At 36.8% G+C, this 18,033-nt stretch overlaps 1 protein-coding gene across 2 annotated transcripts in view; it reads left to right on the top strand.

Annotated features, from left to right (window-relative positions):
* The window catches only part of SYN2 (synapsin II), a 134,386-nt gene that overhangs the window by 49,422 nt on the left and 66,931 nt on the right, over positions 1 to 18,033 (top strand). For both annotated transcript variants that reach the window (XR_015747526.1, XM_087954865.1), the window contains exons 2-5: positions 1,175 to 1,232; positions 3,687 to 3,778; positions 6,375 to 6,531; positions 9,578 to 9,667. Coding sequence is in view for 1 of the 2 variants with exons in the window: in XM_087954865.1 (XP_087810991.1) it covers positions 1,175 to 1,232; positions 3,687 to 3,778; positions 6,375 to 6,531; positions 9,578 to 9,667 (397 nt within the window). In the remaining variant the exon portion in view is untranslated. The remainder of the gene's footprint in view (positions 1 to 1,174; positions 1,233 to 3,686; positions 3,779 to 6,374; positions 6,532 to 9,577; positions 9,668 to 18,033) is intronic.

The raw sequence follows: 18,033 nt of genomic DNA, 5'->3' as shown, positions 1-18,033 counted from the left end.
AAGAGGGAAAGCTTCTATATTACATAGATATAAGACTGCACTTTTGAAATTATATTACTTTTTTGCATTTAAATTTTGAATCATCAAAAAGGTAGCATGGGCTGTAAGAACTCACATTTTTTACACACATCATTAGATTTTTTTTCTAAAAGATAGTGTCAGATCTTTGAGGTAGGCCAGGCCAGGAAACAGTAGAACATCTACTTTATTAATATAGGCCAGGGGTCCCCAAACTTGGTAACTTTAAGACTTGTGGATTTCAACTCCCAGAATTCTGGAAGTTAAAGTCCACAAGTCTTAAAGTTGCCAAGTTTGGAGACCTCTGATGTAGGCTATAAGAATAGAGTTTCCCCTTCCACTGTGTTTAAATACAGGAAGGTCAAAGCAGGTTAACCTTGACTTTCTCCTACATTTCTTCCTATCTCTCCAAGTGAAGCATATGTTTTTATAAGGGCTGCCTCATATTTATATCACTGATTTTCCTGTACAAATAAGAGTAGGAAGCAATATGTTATGCCAAGGTAGCAGACAAAACCAGGGGTGCAAAGGGCTCTAGAAAAAGGAAATTTGAGAACTCAAATATACTAGCCTTTGAGCTCCATTGCTTGACTATAAGTCCCTAATCTAAAATATTTTTAATCTTAATAATATTAACAGTCAAATTTTCACAACAGACAAATAGATAGAAATATGTTAAACTCATTCAATAAATTCAACGATTCAATTACATAAAGTCATCATTTCACAGTTGTTGTTTACTGACTATTCAAAATTACAACAGACCCTTCCAAAAGCTAGTTACAACCTGATTCCGCAGTGCCAATAGTATTTTCAATGCTTGGCAACTGGCTCGTTTTTATAGTTGGTTGCAGCATTCTACAGTAATGTAGCAGTGTTTTTTGTTGGTTCCTGGACTTTTTTTTGGCAAAAATGCTGATAAAAATGAATGACTCACTTAATAACTCCCACAAAATAACTTATAAAATCAAGGCAGTCCCATGGGTGCTTTGATTTATAACCGTCATGACTTAACGATGAAATTTCTGGATTCCAATATGGTAGTAAGTCAAGAACCACATGTATTAAATTAATTGCTAAAAGACAGCTTTTTAATACAAATATGATTTTGCTCATTTACTTACAACTTATTTTAATGAGAATTCTTCTATTTCAGGACCAAATGTTTTCGTGGGAAAAAAGTCCATGGAGAATACGACATCAAAGTCGAGCAGGTATTCAAAAAAGATTACTGTCATATTACTCACATAATTTTTCTTAGCGTTAAATATTATTTCAGAGTATTAAGAATGGAATAAGTTAGTATCATATAAAAATATTTTTGACCCAGTGTAAATAATAAAATTATATAATACAGTGAATAAAATATGAATTTGTTGAGATTTTGAGGCAGTAATAAAATGTTTTTAAGAACACTTGACAGGGTTTTCTTTAACATAATTGCTTTAAGGCTTCTTACTGTTCATTTCTAAATGCAAAGTTACATTATTCTATTAAAGGTATTGGTATTTATTAAGGCAGTGAAACTTTTAATTAATTCATATGCCTTACTGTCACTTCTACTGTAGATGATTCAGAGGATATTCATGAACTTGATGGGATTTTTTTTTTACTTTGCAAGAAAAATGTTATTCTCAAACATGATTGTATTATAGCCCATATATGGACAAAACTGATGGGGAGTAAGTGATGGAATGGATCTTAGAAATGAACATGATTAGTTGGCCAGTGAGTTTTATCACTTCTACTCACTCTTCCTATGAGACCAAATGGAAGTTTGTTCTTTCCTTGTTTTGATATAATTTGTTCAGGTAGATTTACTTGTAGGACAAGAGAAAGAAAGATAAACATTTTAATTCTTTTTAAAATTTTGTTCTTTCTTTAATTCCACAATTTGTTTTTCATGTAAATAGGATCAAAATCATATTTCTGTCCCAACATCTAACAGCTTTTAACATAGGAGATAAAATTGTAGTCAACCCCTCCCTAATAATAGAAAAGCAACATAATATTTTCTTTATTGTGCCTATAATTATCTTTTTTCATTTGATTACTTTTGTTGCACATATACTTTTTAATTAAAAGAATATGCCTAATGAGTAAAAACTACATTACATTTACTTAGGAGTATAATATCATAATTGTATTTGCTTGGGGAAAAAATGAAGATAATTGTAATGACATAGTATATTGCCTTCAGTTTTTGCTGATTTCATGAAGTGAAGGATGTTGGATTTAAAACAGAAAGTGAATGGAACAGATGGTTTAAGAGATGTGAAGGAGAAATGTAAGATAAGAAGAATAGAAGATGCATGGAGAGAAGAGCTGAAGCTGAAGATCAGGGATTGTCATGCTGGCTGAATGCTCACAAAACTTGCAGATTGCTGGGGAAACAGCGAATGTGGAAATCTCCAAATGTAGGATCAACAAAAGGACCAACTGGAACTACAAGTATATGAATCCACCAGTGAACACTGCCAGGACCCATAGGAAAAAGCATTGAGTTCATGACATCTGTAACTGCTGGGGCCAGGCATGTCTATGGAAGTTGTTGCTAGGCTGGTAGCTACAGAACTAGGCTGGTAGCAAGGCTGGTAGCAAGAAGGTAGTTTCCATTACTGGCACTCCCCCTATATAAACAGACAAGCCTAGAATTAATTAGCTGTTGTGGAGTGAGTCAAATCATGCATGGAATCTTCTACCAGGAATAGGTGTAAATGTTCTACTGAAGATAGATGAATGTAAATATGTTTAAGATTGCCTCTTTTAAAAAGGCAGAAATTATGAGGAGTGTAGATGAACTTTGGAAGGTAGTTTTAGAGGACATAACTATAAATGTTGGCTAAAGATTTTTTGACACTGCAGAAATTAGGAAAATGTGGACTGGAAGGGCAAGTTCATTAGAGTCATGCAGCATCCAGAATGTATGTATGAATGAATGTATGAATATATAAGTGTGTGTGTGTGTGTGTGTGTGTGTGTGTGTGTGTGAGTGAGTGAGTGAATGAATGAATGAATGAATGAATGAATGTCATTTCCAGGTGAGCGTTGGAGTTTGGCTGTAGAATTGTTCTCCCTAGAGCAAAAGGGTTGAAACAAGGAAGTTTCAAGATGAAAAATGGGCAAGGGAAAAACTTCAGGGTGTGCCTTTGCCAGCATGGGATAAGTGACGTCAAAGGAGATCCTTATAGACAGATGGTGGAAGAGAATTGCAGGCTCTAATTGCTCCGTTTTGAATGGCAGTTTTGCCTGTAGCAAATCTGCTCTCATCTACAACTTGATCATGAATGTATGGGAAGAACTACCAAGAGATTTGAATTTTTTTAAAATTAGTGATGATAGTAATTTTTATGACACCTTTGTTTGTAATATAAATATGTGTAAAATTTTCTTTCGTACCTGGCAAGATCCCAGAAATGTTTATTACTTATTGAAGGTATTTCCACTTATACATTGCTTCTATTTTTCATGTGAAAAAACAGTTCCAACATTATTCTCTTCTCTAAGTGTGTAACTTCTTCTGTAAGCAAATACTCATAAAATAATATTTTTAAGCACACTTTGCTAGATACTATTTGTTTGTTCAAATTTAATATGTCCACAGAAGTTACATGTGGACTAGCAGCTTAAAACTAGTTGGTTTATTTATGTGTTTTTGAATCTTTCAGGCACAATTTTCAGAGGTCAGTTTGATAGCTCATGCTGATGGGAATTATTCTGTAAATGTGCAAGCTTTTCGAAATGGCACTAAAGTTGTCAAGTAAGTTATTTTACTTGTTTGACTTTCAGAATTAAGGTTAACATAAATAAATGCAAAACATGATCATGAATAACATCTTTTATTAGAAATAGAATCTGTTCAGGGTTCATCCACGTTTTACAGCCAAGGTACATCCAGGTCAATGGATGATGTAATTCAGGGATGAGCTTCAAAATTTTTAGCAATGGGTTCTCTGCCCAGTTGCTGGGTGGGTGTGGCCATGGTGATTTAGTTGGCCTCCTGCACCATGGTGGGGGGAGGCATTTTGCCCTCCCCAGGCTCCAGAGGCTTTCCTCAAGCCTCCAGGAGGGCAAAAACAGCCTCTCCGGGCTCCAGAGGCTCTCTGGAAGCCAGAAACAGGCGCATTTTTGGCCTTCCTGAACTTCCGGGAGGCCTGTTTTTCACCCTCCCTGAGCATCTGTGCGCACCCTGCACTTACCTGCATCCAGAACAGGCTGCGTGGGGACGCAGGGAAGGGGAGGGTAGGAGTGAGCAGGGCCATCCAGGAGTGGAATTTGGGGGTTCTCCAAATTGCACAGAATCTTAGATGGGGTTCCCCTGAACACCTGCGAAGCTCCAGCAACCCACTCCTGATGTAATTATGGTGTTTATTCATCTTCTTGATAAATTAATAAGTAGCAAACAGGTAAAACCATTCAATATCTAAGATAAAATATCCAAATAGCATCTCACTTTGTTCTAATTCATGTGAGGTTTTGGCTAACAGATTTATCTACTGGACAGTATATGATCATCAAGAACTATCTATCAGTCAGGTTAACAGGAGGGTTTTGTCCATGACTTTTTCAAGAAAAGTATGCTACTTTGTGCTGCTAAATTTCTCTCCCTCAGATTAAGATTTTCAAAGAATAGAAAAAGCATCTTTCAATATTCCTGGTAAAAACTTGCAAAATCTTAGAATGTCTATAATTGCTCTAGAGCAGTGGTTCCCAACCTTTTTTTTGCCCCGCACCCCTAAAGAAATTTCACTCGAACCTCGCACCCCCTGAAATTTATATTTTGCTCAAGGATAAATTATGCGAATTCCAAATAATATTTTATCAAAAAAAGATTGTTACTTTATTCTTTAATATAATTACCTGGACTTTTCTCGCACCCCCTGGAATATCGTCTCGCACCCCCAGGGTTGGGAACCCCTGCTCTAGAGAGACTATGAATGAAATAGTTAAAGAGTTATTGGTTTTGTCTTTAGTGAGCACTAATAGATCATTGAAGGCCTATTTGAACAGAAGTAGATGTTATATATGAAACAAGGAGTGATAAAGCAGAAGGATTTAAACATAAAGCAGTTCTAAATTAGTATCCAGTGTTAAGGTTTTTCCCAGATCTCACAGATGGCAACAAATTCAGTGTTAATATTTTTTTGGTCCTAGGAGAAAAAATTAGGGAAGAGAATAAGCTTTACAAACAGACCTTTAAATTATGACGTTACCATCACTCTCTATCATGGCATCTTCATTTTCATTTTACCCTCAACTTGGGATAAAATTTATCAGTTACTGGTTTTGGTCATGTTCCCTCAGAAGGATGGGTATGTGTCTGCATAGATATCAAAACATTCTGACTTAGATAACAGAAGCCTCACCCTCTAGCCACTATAAAATGGTAGATTTAAAAAAAATTGCCTGATTTCCCTTTTTTCAACCAGCTTTCAATATCCAAGATTTTTTCATGGCTGCCAGTTAGTGAAATTCCTTTCTTTACCAATCTCCATCATCATTAACACAACCAATAACTACAAATGAAGTTAAATAATTCTTTACTTTCTCCTAGCCTTTTTTGTTTTCTTTGAGAGGAATTTTTCATTGTCCTGAAACTTATGGCCTGAACAAAATGCAAACATGTAGAACAGGGGTCCCCAAACTTGGCAACTTTAAGACTTGTGGACTTCAACTCCCAGAATTCCTCAGCCAGCAAAGTCCACAAGTTTGAAGACCTCTGATATAGAAATATACTATTCCCTACAAGAGAAATTCTAACAGTCCCCTATTTGGATTTTATTCCAGAACCATAAATCTCTACTTTCCTTTTGGAATATAGTTTTGGTCACGATGACAACTCTGTCCTTGGACCACTTTTTTTCATTCTCTGACTCTTAACTAAAATATTAAAAGGGAGAGCTCCCTCAAAGATTTTCAAACTTGCCAATCCATTTTTAATTTATTCCTGGAAAAAGAGTTCTATCTTTACAACATCTTAAAAAACATGCTAAGAATACGTTTTGCTACTAACATTTCTATTTCTTCCAGACCAGAGTTGCACCTATACAATGGCTTCCATATTGCACTATTATCACAACTATAGTGCTACCTTTAGCAACCATATCTGATATTTGCACAATATTGAATATATCTCCTACACATAGAGCTTTTCCGCTTTGAATTATGAAACTAGATGGAGGCAAATCATTTCCAGAATCTTGTCTAGAAAAATATAGGGACATAAACAATTTTCAGTATAATGCTTTTTCCTCTAGATGTAATCTTAATCAGCCTGTTCTAATTCAATAGCTCCCATAGCTCTAGTAAGTTTCTAATATATTTGTTTGCTCGCTGTTAAACTCAATTCTCTTTAGGTCATTCAAGCCTGACTTCGTTCTTGTCCGGCAACATTCATTCAGCATGGCCGAAAATGAAGATTTTCGCAATTTAATTATTGGAATGCATTATGCAAGCATCCCAAGTGTTAACTCTCTAGAGTCAATCTACAACTTCTGTGACAAGCCCTGGGTAGTAAGTAACAAATCCTAATCCAATAATCATATATTTCATTGTATAATTGAAGAATAACATTTGAATGTCAAATTGGGGAAAGGAAAGGAAAATGAGTGCCATTTAGTCCAATGTCTACCCCTGTGCACCTACAAAACATTATTAAAACATTTACATTTGGATTGCATCTCAAAGCCTTACATAATATAAATGCTATATATCCCTTAATGTTTTTAATTACTATGAATATTTAATGCTTAATATATTAACATTTAATATTCATAACCTTTGCCTCATTTTCTTGTGGCTTTTTTAACCACCAAGGTTCTCAAAATTTTGCAGATAAAACAGCTGTAATCAGTCTTGTACAAAGTTAATAAAGTAGCTATTAATAAAAAGTATCTGTTCGGAGAATAGGATGAAATAATAAACAGTAGGTAAGGGAGCTGAACAAAAGAACCTAAAAATGGTACTACTACCTAGCTAGAATGCACTTCCCACATTACTTTTTTTTTTTATCATTCTGGGAATATGCGCACCTGTATGAAAAACTTTATGTACAGTAATTGTGACTCATATCTCCATTGCTTTTCCTTGCAGTCTCTGTTTGTATGATGCAATGCAAATAAAATCATTTCTGCATGTAGAAAGTTAATGTGAGATTATAATTTTTGCCTGCTGGCATTCAAGACAAAACCAGGCAGCCTCTCTACTTTAAGAAGTTTAATGTGTTATTCCTGCAATTGTTAAAAAGGCTGCAGGCATTTGCAATAACTTTCTACATTTTATCTTTTAAAATCAAAATACTTTTATCTTTTACCCAATCCTTTACATAAAAAAACAGTTTTCCAGATTTTTAAATTAAAAAGAATCTACAGTTCTAAAATATGCTAATATGGCAATTAAAATTATGATTTTAAAAATGTAAAATTAACAAGAGATACAGTACAAAGTATGAAGCCTAAATGGCAGTCATATCTAAATGTTTATTCTATCCCATTTTTTAAATTTCACTTCTAGATAGTTATCTCATAGCATTCAACTCAGAGTTGGTATTCAGCAGGCTCTGACCAGTTCTGGAGAACCGGTAGCAGAAATTTTGAGTAGTTTGGAGAACTGGCAAATACCACCTCTGACTGGCTGCACCCCCATCTATTCTCTGACTCCTGAATCCCAGCTGATTGGCTGGGTCTTCTTTTGTTGCCCTGCACAGGAGAACGGATCTGGAAAGAAGGTTAATGGGTGGGAATGGAGATTTTACAGTATCCTTCCCCTGCCACACCCATCAAGCCATGCCCACCATGCCACGCCCACAGAACCAGTAGTAATTTTTTTTTGAATCCCACTACTGATTTACCTAAAAAGCTAAGTGAGTTCATTATAGATACCAGACTTTGGGACCATTGAAGGATTTTCTCCAATTGCTCTGTCAGCCTGGAAGTATTACTAGAGGCTAGAACCAAAGTGGGGACAAATTCCTATGTTCTCAGCTTGACTCAGAATGCCCTGTTATCCAAGTCTTCTTCTGTGCTGCCCCAAATATTTCAGAAACCTTTATCCAGTGCAATGCACGTTTCACCATGTCCACTGTACTTCAACAACTGCAGAGCCCCCCTTTCGACTTAGCCGAAAGCCCTGTTAGTAACCAGTACCAGAAGGCTAGTACAAACAAAGGTTAGACACTGCATCATGAAAAATATGTTATTGAGATGCCCTTGGTTTGTCTCGCTACTTATTATCTCTTCCTTTGAGACAAAACCTTGTCTTTATTTATTTGAACAGAATGTGGTAATGGGTGCTGATCTGACATTGTGGCTTCTATGGCTATGTTTATTTACTTTCCAGTAGGAAGAGAGAGATTATTAAAACATATCAAAATGTTAATACAGCCAGGCAGTCTGGAGATTATGGCTGGAGTTTTCTCTTTTCATTCCATGAGGCTGTTATCTGTATTTATATCTATATCTAATTTATATTAAACAATTTTTTTACAAAGGTAAAGAAGACAAGTAGAAAAGGAAGCAAGATAAATAAAAATTGTTTAGTAAATAAAACACACTTCTCTTTCTCACTCTCTCTCCCTTCTTTTTGAAGAACAGATGATTGTCAATAAAGAAATTAACTTATTTTTATTAACATTGCAAAAATAATTCACAAATTTGCTTTAATAATCTGATGGTTCACAATGGAACACAAATACTGGAAGTAATTAGCTCTTTCCAAATGCAAGTACCATATGCTGCAAAGTATTAAATCTCCCCAGCCCTATACTAATCTGACAAGCCAGGTAATGGGCCGAGACAAAGACCAGGAAAATCAAATGCCCAATCATGAGTAGGAGGTTGCTCTTCCAGGTGTCCTTTTATAGATAGGAAAAAAAAACCCCTCCATATTGTCCTTTTAGCCTCTTTTCTTGTGACAGGGTCTGTTGCTCCTTCTCCCACCCCATGCTTGAAATTTACCTTTTAAGAGCATTTCATGCTTTTAAATGAATGATGACTTGTCTCATTTGACCATAAATGTATAATTAGACCTTATTGCAATCTCTGTGCTATACATTTGCTATAGCTATGTAAACTTGGGAGGAAATACTGTGGCTATAGATATCTCATTCAGTTATTAGTAGTAACTCAGAACTGAATGAAAAGAAGGAAATATGGAATAAATGATCTCATCTTAAATGCAGCACTAGAGTTGGCACTAAACTGTAGTGATAGCTCTATGAAAAAGCAATTTGCATAAACTCTTTAGGACCAAGCAGACAGGCACTAAAATCCTCTGTTTATTTCTAAATATGCCTGCTTAGCAATACGTTGTAGATTAGCTATATTCAAGTATTGCTACAGGGGAAAATCCAGATAATATTTATAAATAGATGTATTAATTTAAGGCTGTTTATGTAGCTTTTTACTTCCTTTTTCTGTAGATAATAATCTGGCAAACACTAAGGCATTTTGGAATTTAGATCTTGAGATTTTGATAGGTAATGATTAGAGGATTGCAGAAGAATGCTGAGATCATTTTTATATTAACTGTCTTTGAAATTTAATGTTTTGTTTTTCTGTAGTTTGCCCAATTGGTGTCCATCTATAGATCCCTGGGAGCAGAGAAATTTCCTCTGATTGAGCAAACCTTTTATCCAAATCACAAAGAAATGGTAAGAGCAAACAACAAACATAAAGTTCTATTTCTTTTGCATCTGAAAGAGGCAGCTATAATAATCCCTGAATTCATTTTATTTGTTGTTTCATCTTCTTGTTTTAGCTGTAGTGCCACTGGTTTTATGAAACAAAGATGTTTACTAATATAAAATACTTGACTTCCTGACAATGGGGAAAACATTTTTGGTGTTTTTAAAGTTACAGAGATTGAAATGAGAGATATTCTTTTTTTGAAATACACACATATTTTAGGCTGCTTAGATTAAGATTCAAATTATTCTCTCTCTTTTTTATAAATTACACAATTTATGTGAAATGTTACCTTGTATATATTATTAATGAGATGTTTCTGTGCTATATTATTAAATTCTGAAAAACTTGAAAATTCGGTCAGCTATTTTGACATTTGTCTTTTTCTTACTACCATTTCTGTTTCACTTTCAAGTATACCATGTAGTATTTAATATACTAGTTTAATACTGAAAGGTAAGTATTAATTGACTGACTTTCTATTTCTTCAAACCAAAGTCAAAATATTGATTGAAAGTATTGTTCCTTGAATAATATATGATGATGAAAGTAAAACGTATTCATTTGATTAAAATATAAATAAACATGTCCTATTTTTATTGATTGTGAGAAAAGTGAACCCAATGAAAGCAAACTATTGGTAGGAAAGTTGAATTAATTAATCACTAATCAAACTACCACACACAGAAACTTTGTGCAGTGTTAAAAATAATTATCTATAGCAAATGGAGAGAAATATAATCTCAAAAAAATGAAAGGAAAACTTAAATCTGATCTGTCAGTTAAATCTAAGCTAAGATAGTGGGTAGAAATAATCAAAGCTTTAGAAAACTAGTTATTTCTGTAAAAGTGCATATATTCCAATGAGAATTTGAATTAGGTTATTTCTTTCTTTTTCTGTGTACTGCTAGGTAAGGTCAATGTTCTCATTCCTATATGCAAATTATAAAAGTAAGTGTGAATCCTTAACTTTTATTTCTACACTTCTGGTTGGGCAGGAAGATATTGTCTATTTAGTGTATGGCATGTGTTAGCCAGGGATCACTGAGGTGGCTGGCTGCCACTGTGAAAGAAATTTTTTCGGGTGGTGTTATCTTTACCCAACGGATGCCTGAATGCTCCTTTTTTGTCCTTGCCCAGTTTATTCGGTCACGGGAATCAAGCTCCCGAGCTGCCAACCTCAGCAGTGCGCAAGCCCAGCAATTTACCATGTGAGCCACTGTGGCTCCACAGAGGGAACTATTAAACCATTACACAAAGCAGTTAGCAAGATCAGAGTGTGACTACCTGCACTGGAAGTGAAGGTTGAAAAGCCCTCCGGCTTTCTTGCCTACCAAGTCAACTCATACTGAAAGCGGTCTCTCATTTTGAAAGCTTTTTAACTTTCTCCATTCTTAAAAGTAGACAAAGAGAAGCCACTAAGCTGTTCCTCAATAATTTAGTGGCAGAGATTATTTTTCTGGAGAAGAGTGGCCGGCGGCCAAAATTACTGAATAGGCACTCTTCTGGAGTATAGGAGGACTTTATGTATTTTCATTAATTTATTCAGTTTGTATGATTGCCCATTTAGCATGAAACTCTGCTAAGTGTTGCACACCAAATTTAAAAAGTCATCAAAACAATTCAACAAAGATTAAAAATACATAATATAATCTAACAGAGAAGCATGCTTCCTGGATGCCATTAGAGGACATTGTTTAATACCCACAAATAGCCTAGCTGTTTGCTGTGATAACTTTGTAGATGTCAATCAGCACGTAATTCTTCCCAGAAGCCCACTGGAGCCAGAGCAGCTGACAAAAGTGGGGAGTTGCTGCTACAGAGTCATATCAACATATTCATGGTGCTGCATTCTGCACCAGCTGCAGTTTCTGAGTGATCTTCAAAGGCAACCCTGCTATCAGTTTAACTGATTGGTGACCAAAGTATTAATGTTTGTGAACATGGATTTTAAGTGTTAAAGCAGCTTTAATTTAAGTTGTATTGGAACAAAAGCCAACTACTGGTTGTGTTTTTAAGATATATCTCCATGATGACGAACCTATGGCACGCGTGCCACAGGTGGCACGCAGAGCCATTTGTGCGGGCATGTGATCCCCAGCCAAATTTAACTCACTGCACATGTGCATGCCTCCCAGCTGATTTTCGGCCCATTTGAGGCCTTTTTTGGCCTCCCAGAGACTCGGAGGAAGCCTCTGCAGCCCTTGGAGGCCTAAAAACGGGCCTGTTTTGTCACTTGCTGTATTTCCGGAAATATCAGAAATGATGAAACGGGCCCATTTTTTGGCCTCCAAAGGTTGCAGAGGCAGAAGCCTCTGGCAGACCAAAAAAGGCCTCAAACGGGCTGAAAATCAGCTGGGAGGCATGCACATGCCCAATACAGGTAAGGGGGCAGCAGGGGGATCACATGCACATGCGCAGGGGATGTGAGGGGGGTGCGCGCATTGCCTTCTGGGTGCTAATTTTCGGCACAGGAACCCTAAAAGGTTAGCCATCACTGATATATCTCATAGTCACACAAGCAAATGAGACTATAGTTAGTCATAAGAAAAGAATGGATAGATGAGGCTGTGTATGTAATTTCGTAAAATTATATACACAGCCTCATCTATCCATTCTTTTCTTATGCATAGGTGGGAATAAATTAGCAGTTATTCTGTATGGTAATTGCTGAAAGATTTTGAGTGGTCCATACGTTGCACTAAAGAGAAATTATATTCATGTTTTAACATTTCACTCTTCAAATTAGAAGTCCCCAACTTTTGTATATCCATGATAAAGAGACTTCATACATGTGTATTCAGGCTTAAATCCTGGCCATTCAGCAATGATTTCTACTTGCAGTGGTGTGTGAAATAAAGATTACAATGGAAAAGATTATATCAAAAGCAAATTATATCATAAGATTAGCATTATTTTTGTGAGTACATTTTCAACATTAACAATTAGGACACAAAGTTCTAACTAGAAACCATAACTAATAGCACATGAAATAAGATTCAGACCATGCCATTTCTTCAAGATATTTTAAAATATGTAATACTTTCAAAATGAGCTGGTATATGAAATGTCTGGAAGGAGCATATTCTGATGTTCATAAAAAATTGGTGTCTGATTGCATTAAACAACAACCTTTTAATTCAAACTTTAGCACTAATAAAGAAAATATTTGTAGTTCAGAATTGACCCCTCAACTTTAATATAATAGTGCTGTTAGAAAGGTGGTTATTGGTGTCTTCCCCTTTTTATGTAGGTTGTTCATTAATATTTTCTATACATATACAGAGCAATAGAAAAATTATTTTACTATAATAACTGCATACGGTAATGCAGACTTTGTTCTTATAGTATAAAAGAAACAAAAAGTCAGAACAAAGAAAGTTTAATAAGTTCCAAATTTATTTTAAGATCAATTTCACAATACATTGTCTTTTTGAAACATTGTCTTAGGTTCTACCATTCCACTAATAGGAAGCCCCAGCATGATTTATTGGCATAAAATCAAATTAAGCCCCTCCCCCAAATTAAGGCCCATATTAAACATGCAAAATGGGGGGAATGGCGGGGGGCTTGCCGTTAGGAAGTACTTTGTTGCATGCCCGGATATGGTGCTGCCTGCGTTGGTGGAGCACTTCATATCGGGAGACCTTCCGCCACCGTTGCTTTTCCTTCTCCCTTGCTGCCATGGCGTTACAGCAACGCCGCGGCGTTTGGCACAGCCACGTGCAGCCAGTCAGGGCTCCTCCCTGCAACCAGAGCCCTGAGGAGACACTTGGCTTCAGGCGCTCCTGTGGCCGCCTTCCCTTTGCCTTCGAAGATAAAGTGAATTATTTTAAAAACCTCAGCTCATCCCATCAGGGCCGCGCCGGAGCCGTGCGAGCTGGGCAGAGCTGGGAAAGTGAGCCGCAGGTGTTTCCTGGTTCTGCCCAGCCCGCACGGCTCTGCCGCGGCCCTGGCGGGATGAGCGGAGGGTTTTAAAATAATTCACTTTACCTTCAAAGGCAAAGGGAAGGCGGCGACAGGAGTGCCTGAAGCCAAGTATACCAACAACAAAAGGCAAATCCTCAAGGTGGGCTGGAGGGAGGTGGCTACGTGCCCCCCGGGCTGCTTCAATGCAAGGTCCTGACTTGCAGCATCCTGCCGTTGCCGCCGCGTCCTTTTCACCGCCGCCTCCCTCTCCGACTGCGAAACTTGTGTGCTTCGCCAAACGCTCCGAGCGAGGCGAGCTCTTTCATACATAGAGAGAGAGAGAGGGAAAGATGCCGGCGTGCTCCAAGAGGCTGGCTCTTTTCTCTAGCCGAGGCTGACATCTGACTGAATCTCTATGAGATGATACTGTGACAGCCGCTGCTGCCGCACTCCCTTCTCTTTCCTCGCCTCTCCTCCCTTCGCCGGCAGGAGTGTGCGCGCCTGCTGCCACTGCCGCCGCTCCTGAGGCCGTCTGGGGCAGGCAGGTGGGAAAGCAAGCAAGGTGGCTGCGCTGTCTTCTTTTTCCCTCAGCGAAGCGCCGCTGCTTGCCGCCGTCACCGCCACCTGCGATGGGCGAGGAGGCGGTGGAGGCACCCGAAATGTCACCAAGGCAGCGAGTGCCTCCCCGCCGGGCCCTCTGCTCATCCCGCCAGGGCTGTGGCAGAGCCGTGCGGGCTGGGAAGAACCAGGAAACACCCGCGGCTTGCTTTCTGCCCAGCCTGCACGGCTCCGGTGCGGCCCTGGTGGGATGAGCGGAGGTTTTTAAAAGAATTCGCTTTACCTTCAAAGGCAAAGGGAAGGTGGCGACAGGAGCGCCTGAAGCCAAGTGTCTCCTCAGGGCTCCAGTTGCAGGGAGGAGCCCTGACTGGCCGCACGTGGCTGCGGCAAACCCCGCGACGTTACTGTAACGCCGCAGCAGCAAGGGAGAAGGAAAAGCAACGGTGGTGGAAGGTCTCCTGAACATCCAAGCTGTTGCCGCCCGCCCACCCGAGGATGCAATGGGGGGGGGAATTAAGTCACCCCCGAAAAGACGGCCTAGCCGGTTTTTCGGGGGTCAAAAAAAAATAAGGCCCGGCCTTATTATGTGAGAAACACGGTAGTGGAGCTTCAGCTTTAATCATGTTTAGAGAATTATTAAACTATTAGTACTATTTTAATTTCTTATCTTTCCAAACGAACAAATTTTCTCCCACTGATTTTGATACAATCAATATTATACCTTGTATTTTTTAATTGCTATCTTACATAGATTGCAAGTTTGTGCATCTGATCATTATCTATTTGCATATTTTCAATATGTAATTAGCTACCATTAACTTTATGGTATACCTTGGAGGATACCATTGATCACAAATAAAAAGGCTTAAAAATGCTTCCTTTAAAAAAAGTTAAAAGATTGCATTTGATTTTGAAATGATCCAGATATGCTGGAGTTGATTCTTATAAAATATTTTAAATAAAGATATCTCCATTATTTCCCACTTTACATGGTAGTTTTGAAACATCCCTCTTCACTGTAAGAAATCAACTTATTCATCAAAGCTTTGAAAATTAACAAAAAGAAAAATAAGGAAAGAAATTCAACACTGCTGCCAGCTCTTCTCTGATTCTTATGAATTAAAGGTTTAATTGATAATTCTGCTTTCAAGATCATTCCTATGTATTCAAAAAATCTTCAGCTTTTTCAAGTATTAACAAGGAACCCAGTGAGGTTTGGTATGAACAGAAAATAATTGCCAATTCCTAATGTATTCATACTGCCTCTAAACTGTCTCTAATATATATTAATCTCCCTGGACGTTTATGAACATAATTAATTAATCACTAAAAAATTTCCTGTGCTAATGTTTCAAAATTTCCAAAATATGCCATCTAGTAATTAACCAGGTTTTCAACACTTTTGTAGTGTGTATTGTATTTTTTTGTAGTATGTATTGTAAGTATGTATTTATTTTATTTTATTTTTGGCTGTTCAACTTCATTTAATTTTTTTCATTTAAAATATTTATTTATTTATTTATGATGAATAAAATTTAAAAAACAATTTCCACTTTTTACAATTCTGTAACGGTGTTCATACTAATTCACAAAGTCTATCACTATATCAATTGCTTCTCCATTTTATTCACTTATACTCTTATTTCTCAATTTAACTTATAACACTATTAATATATATGTGTGTTTGTGTGTGTGTGTGTGTGTGTGTGTGTGTGTGTGTATGTATATGTATATATGTACAACATTAATTAACACTTTCTCATATTTTCTGTCAATTGACACCTTTGTGTCTTCTTTCTAACCACTCATACCAAACATTCCATATCTTATAGTACTCTATTTCTTCTTTGTTTTTCAATACCATTGTTAGCCTGTCCATTTCAGGACATTCAAGGATCTTTTTTATTATTCCTGCCTCGGAGGGGATAGTATCCTGTTTCCAGTTTTGAGCAAATGAGATTCTGGCAGTGGTTACTATATGGAGTATGCTATATTGGAGATTCCTCCTAAAATTAGTTCCTATTATACCTAATAAAAACATTTCTGGTCTTAATTCTTTATCTCGTTATTTCTTCCAAACATGTTTTAATTTTAAGCCAGTACTTCTGGGTTTAGGGACAGGTCCACCACATATGAAAATATGTTCCTTGGCTATAATTGTATCTCCAACGTTTTGCCGGGAAACATCTTGGTTAATCTTGCTTGGAGGGAGGTGCTGGTGGTAGAACATTTTGTAAAAGTTTTCCTTATATGCAACTGACAACATTAATTTATAATTTACCTGCCATAATTTTCCCATTGTTCCAGATCAATACCATATCTGAAATTTCTAGCTCAAATTATCATGTTCTCTTTTACTGTTTGTTCTTCCATTTTATATTCTCATAGATAATTGTACACTTTGCTAATCATTTATTTTCCAGTCCCTTGTAAAATTTTACCTAATTCTTGTTGAGATCCAAAGAAGCCAAATTGTTCCTGATCCTTTTTATACCATATTTGAATTTGGAGATATGGTCAGTATCCTATCTCTATTCCTTGTCCCTTTAATTGTTGTTGGATTTTTAGTTCCCCTTTCTTGTCTAAGAGCTCTTTATATTTTACCATCTTATTTAGATCCAATGCGTTAGGATATATCATTGCTTCCATTGTCGATAGCCAGATTGATATTTTCATATAGTGGTTTCTTTTTATTTTATCCCAAACATACAGTATGACATCCCTGAGCTGATGTCTCTGAAACTAAGTATGGCATCTATTTTTCCCTTCCCAGAGAAATGCATGCCATCCCAACTACAGATCATGGACCTCTATTGTTAATATTCTTTTATTGTCAAGATTGATCCAATCTTTGAGCCAAGTTGCGACTGGTAATATAATTCAAAGTCTGGAAGTCCAAATCCTCCTTTAAACCTGCTGTCTTGTAAAAGTTTAAATTTTATCCAGAGTTGCTATCTGTCCCAACAGTGATAGTTGAATTTTTGCCCAATTAGTCAAATCTTTTCGTATTTCCAATATTATTTTATCATAATTATCTTCCTTTATTGAAGAGCATTTCACGGTGAGTCAAACTCCTAAGTACTTTACTTTTTTTGCTATCTGCATCCCTAGTTCACGTTCTAGTTCTTCATTTTGACTCTTGGTAAGATTTTTAGTTATTATTTTCATCTCTTCCTTATTAATCTTGAGCCCCGCTACCATTCCAAATGCTTCTATTTCACGAATTAGTATACTACCCATCTCTATTGGATCTTCTATAATAAATGTCATGTCCACGAAAGCTTGCACTTTGTATTCTTTTTTAGTAAGCAATCCTTTTATTTCCTGATTCTGCCTAATTTTGGTCAACAGTACTTCTGCTGATAATATATATAAAAGTGGGGATAATGGGCATCCCTGTCTTACGCCTTTGTTTACGTTCAATCGTCTGATATTTCTCCATTGAGTATCACTTCTGCGATTTGTGTAGTGTATATTATTTTAATGAACCCTACAAATTTTTCACCAAATTGCATCCTACTTAGTTGTTTTATAAAAAATTGCCAATTTAAATTATCGAACACTTTCTGCGAGTCCAGGAATATCAGTGCCATTGGTTTCTCTTAGTGGGTTTCATAGTATTCTAGGACATCCATGATCAATTTTGTATTATCTCTTTATCTGTTTGGGAGGAATCCGTTTTGGTCAGGTTGGGTGATTTTACTTAATATTGTTTTTAATCTCTCAGACATTATTGTAGCCATGATCTTATAGTCCACATTTAAAAGCAAGATCAGTCTGTAATTTTTAATATACTGGGGGTCTGTATGTTCCTTTGGTATAAGTGATATAAGCACTTCTGTCCATGTCTTTGGTATTTTTGGTA

The sequence above is a fragment of the Notechis scutatus genome, chromosome 2 (assembly GCF_049901735.1).
Source record: "Notechis scutatus isolate UNSWTSFEM ecotype Mainland chromosome 2, rNotScu1.2, whole genome shotgun sequence".
NCBI lineage: Eukaryota > Metazoa > Chordata > Lepidosauria > Squamata > Elapidae > Notechis > Notechis scutatus.
Note: the sequence above shows the minus strand (reverse complement) of the source record. Positions and strands in the feature narration are given on the sequence as shown.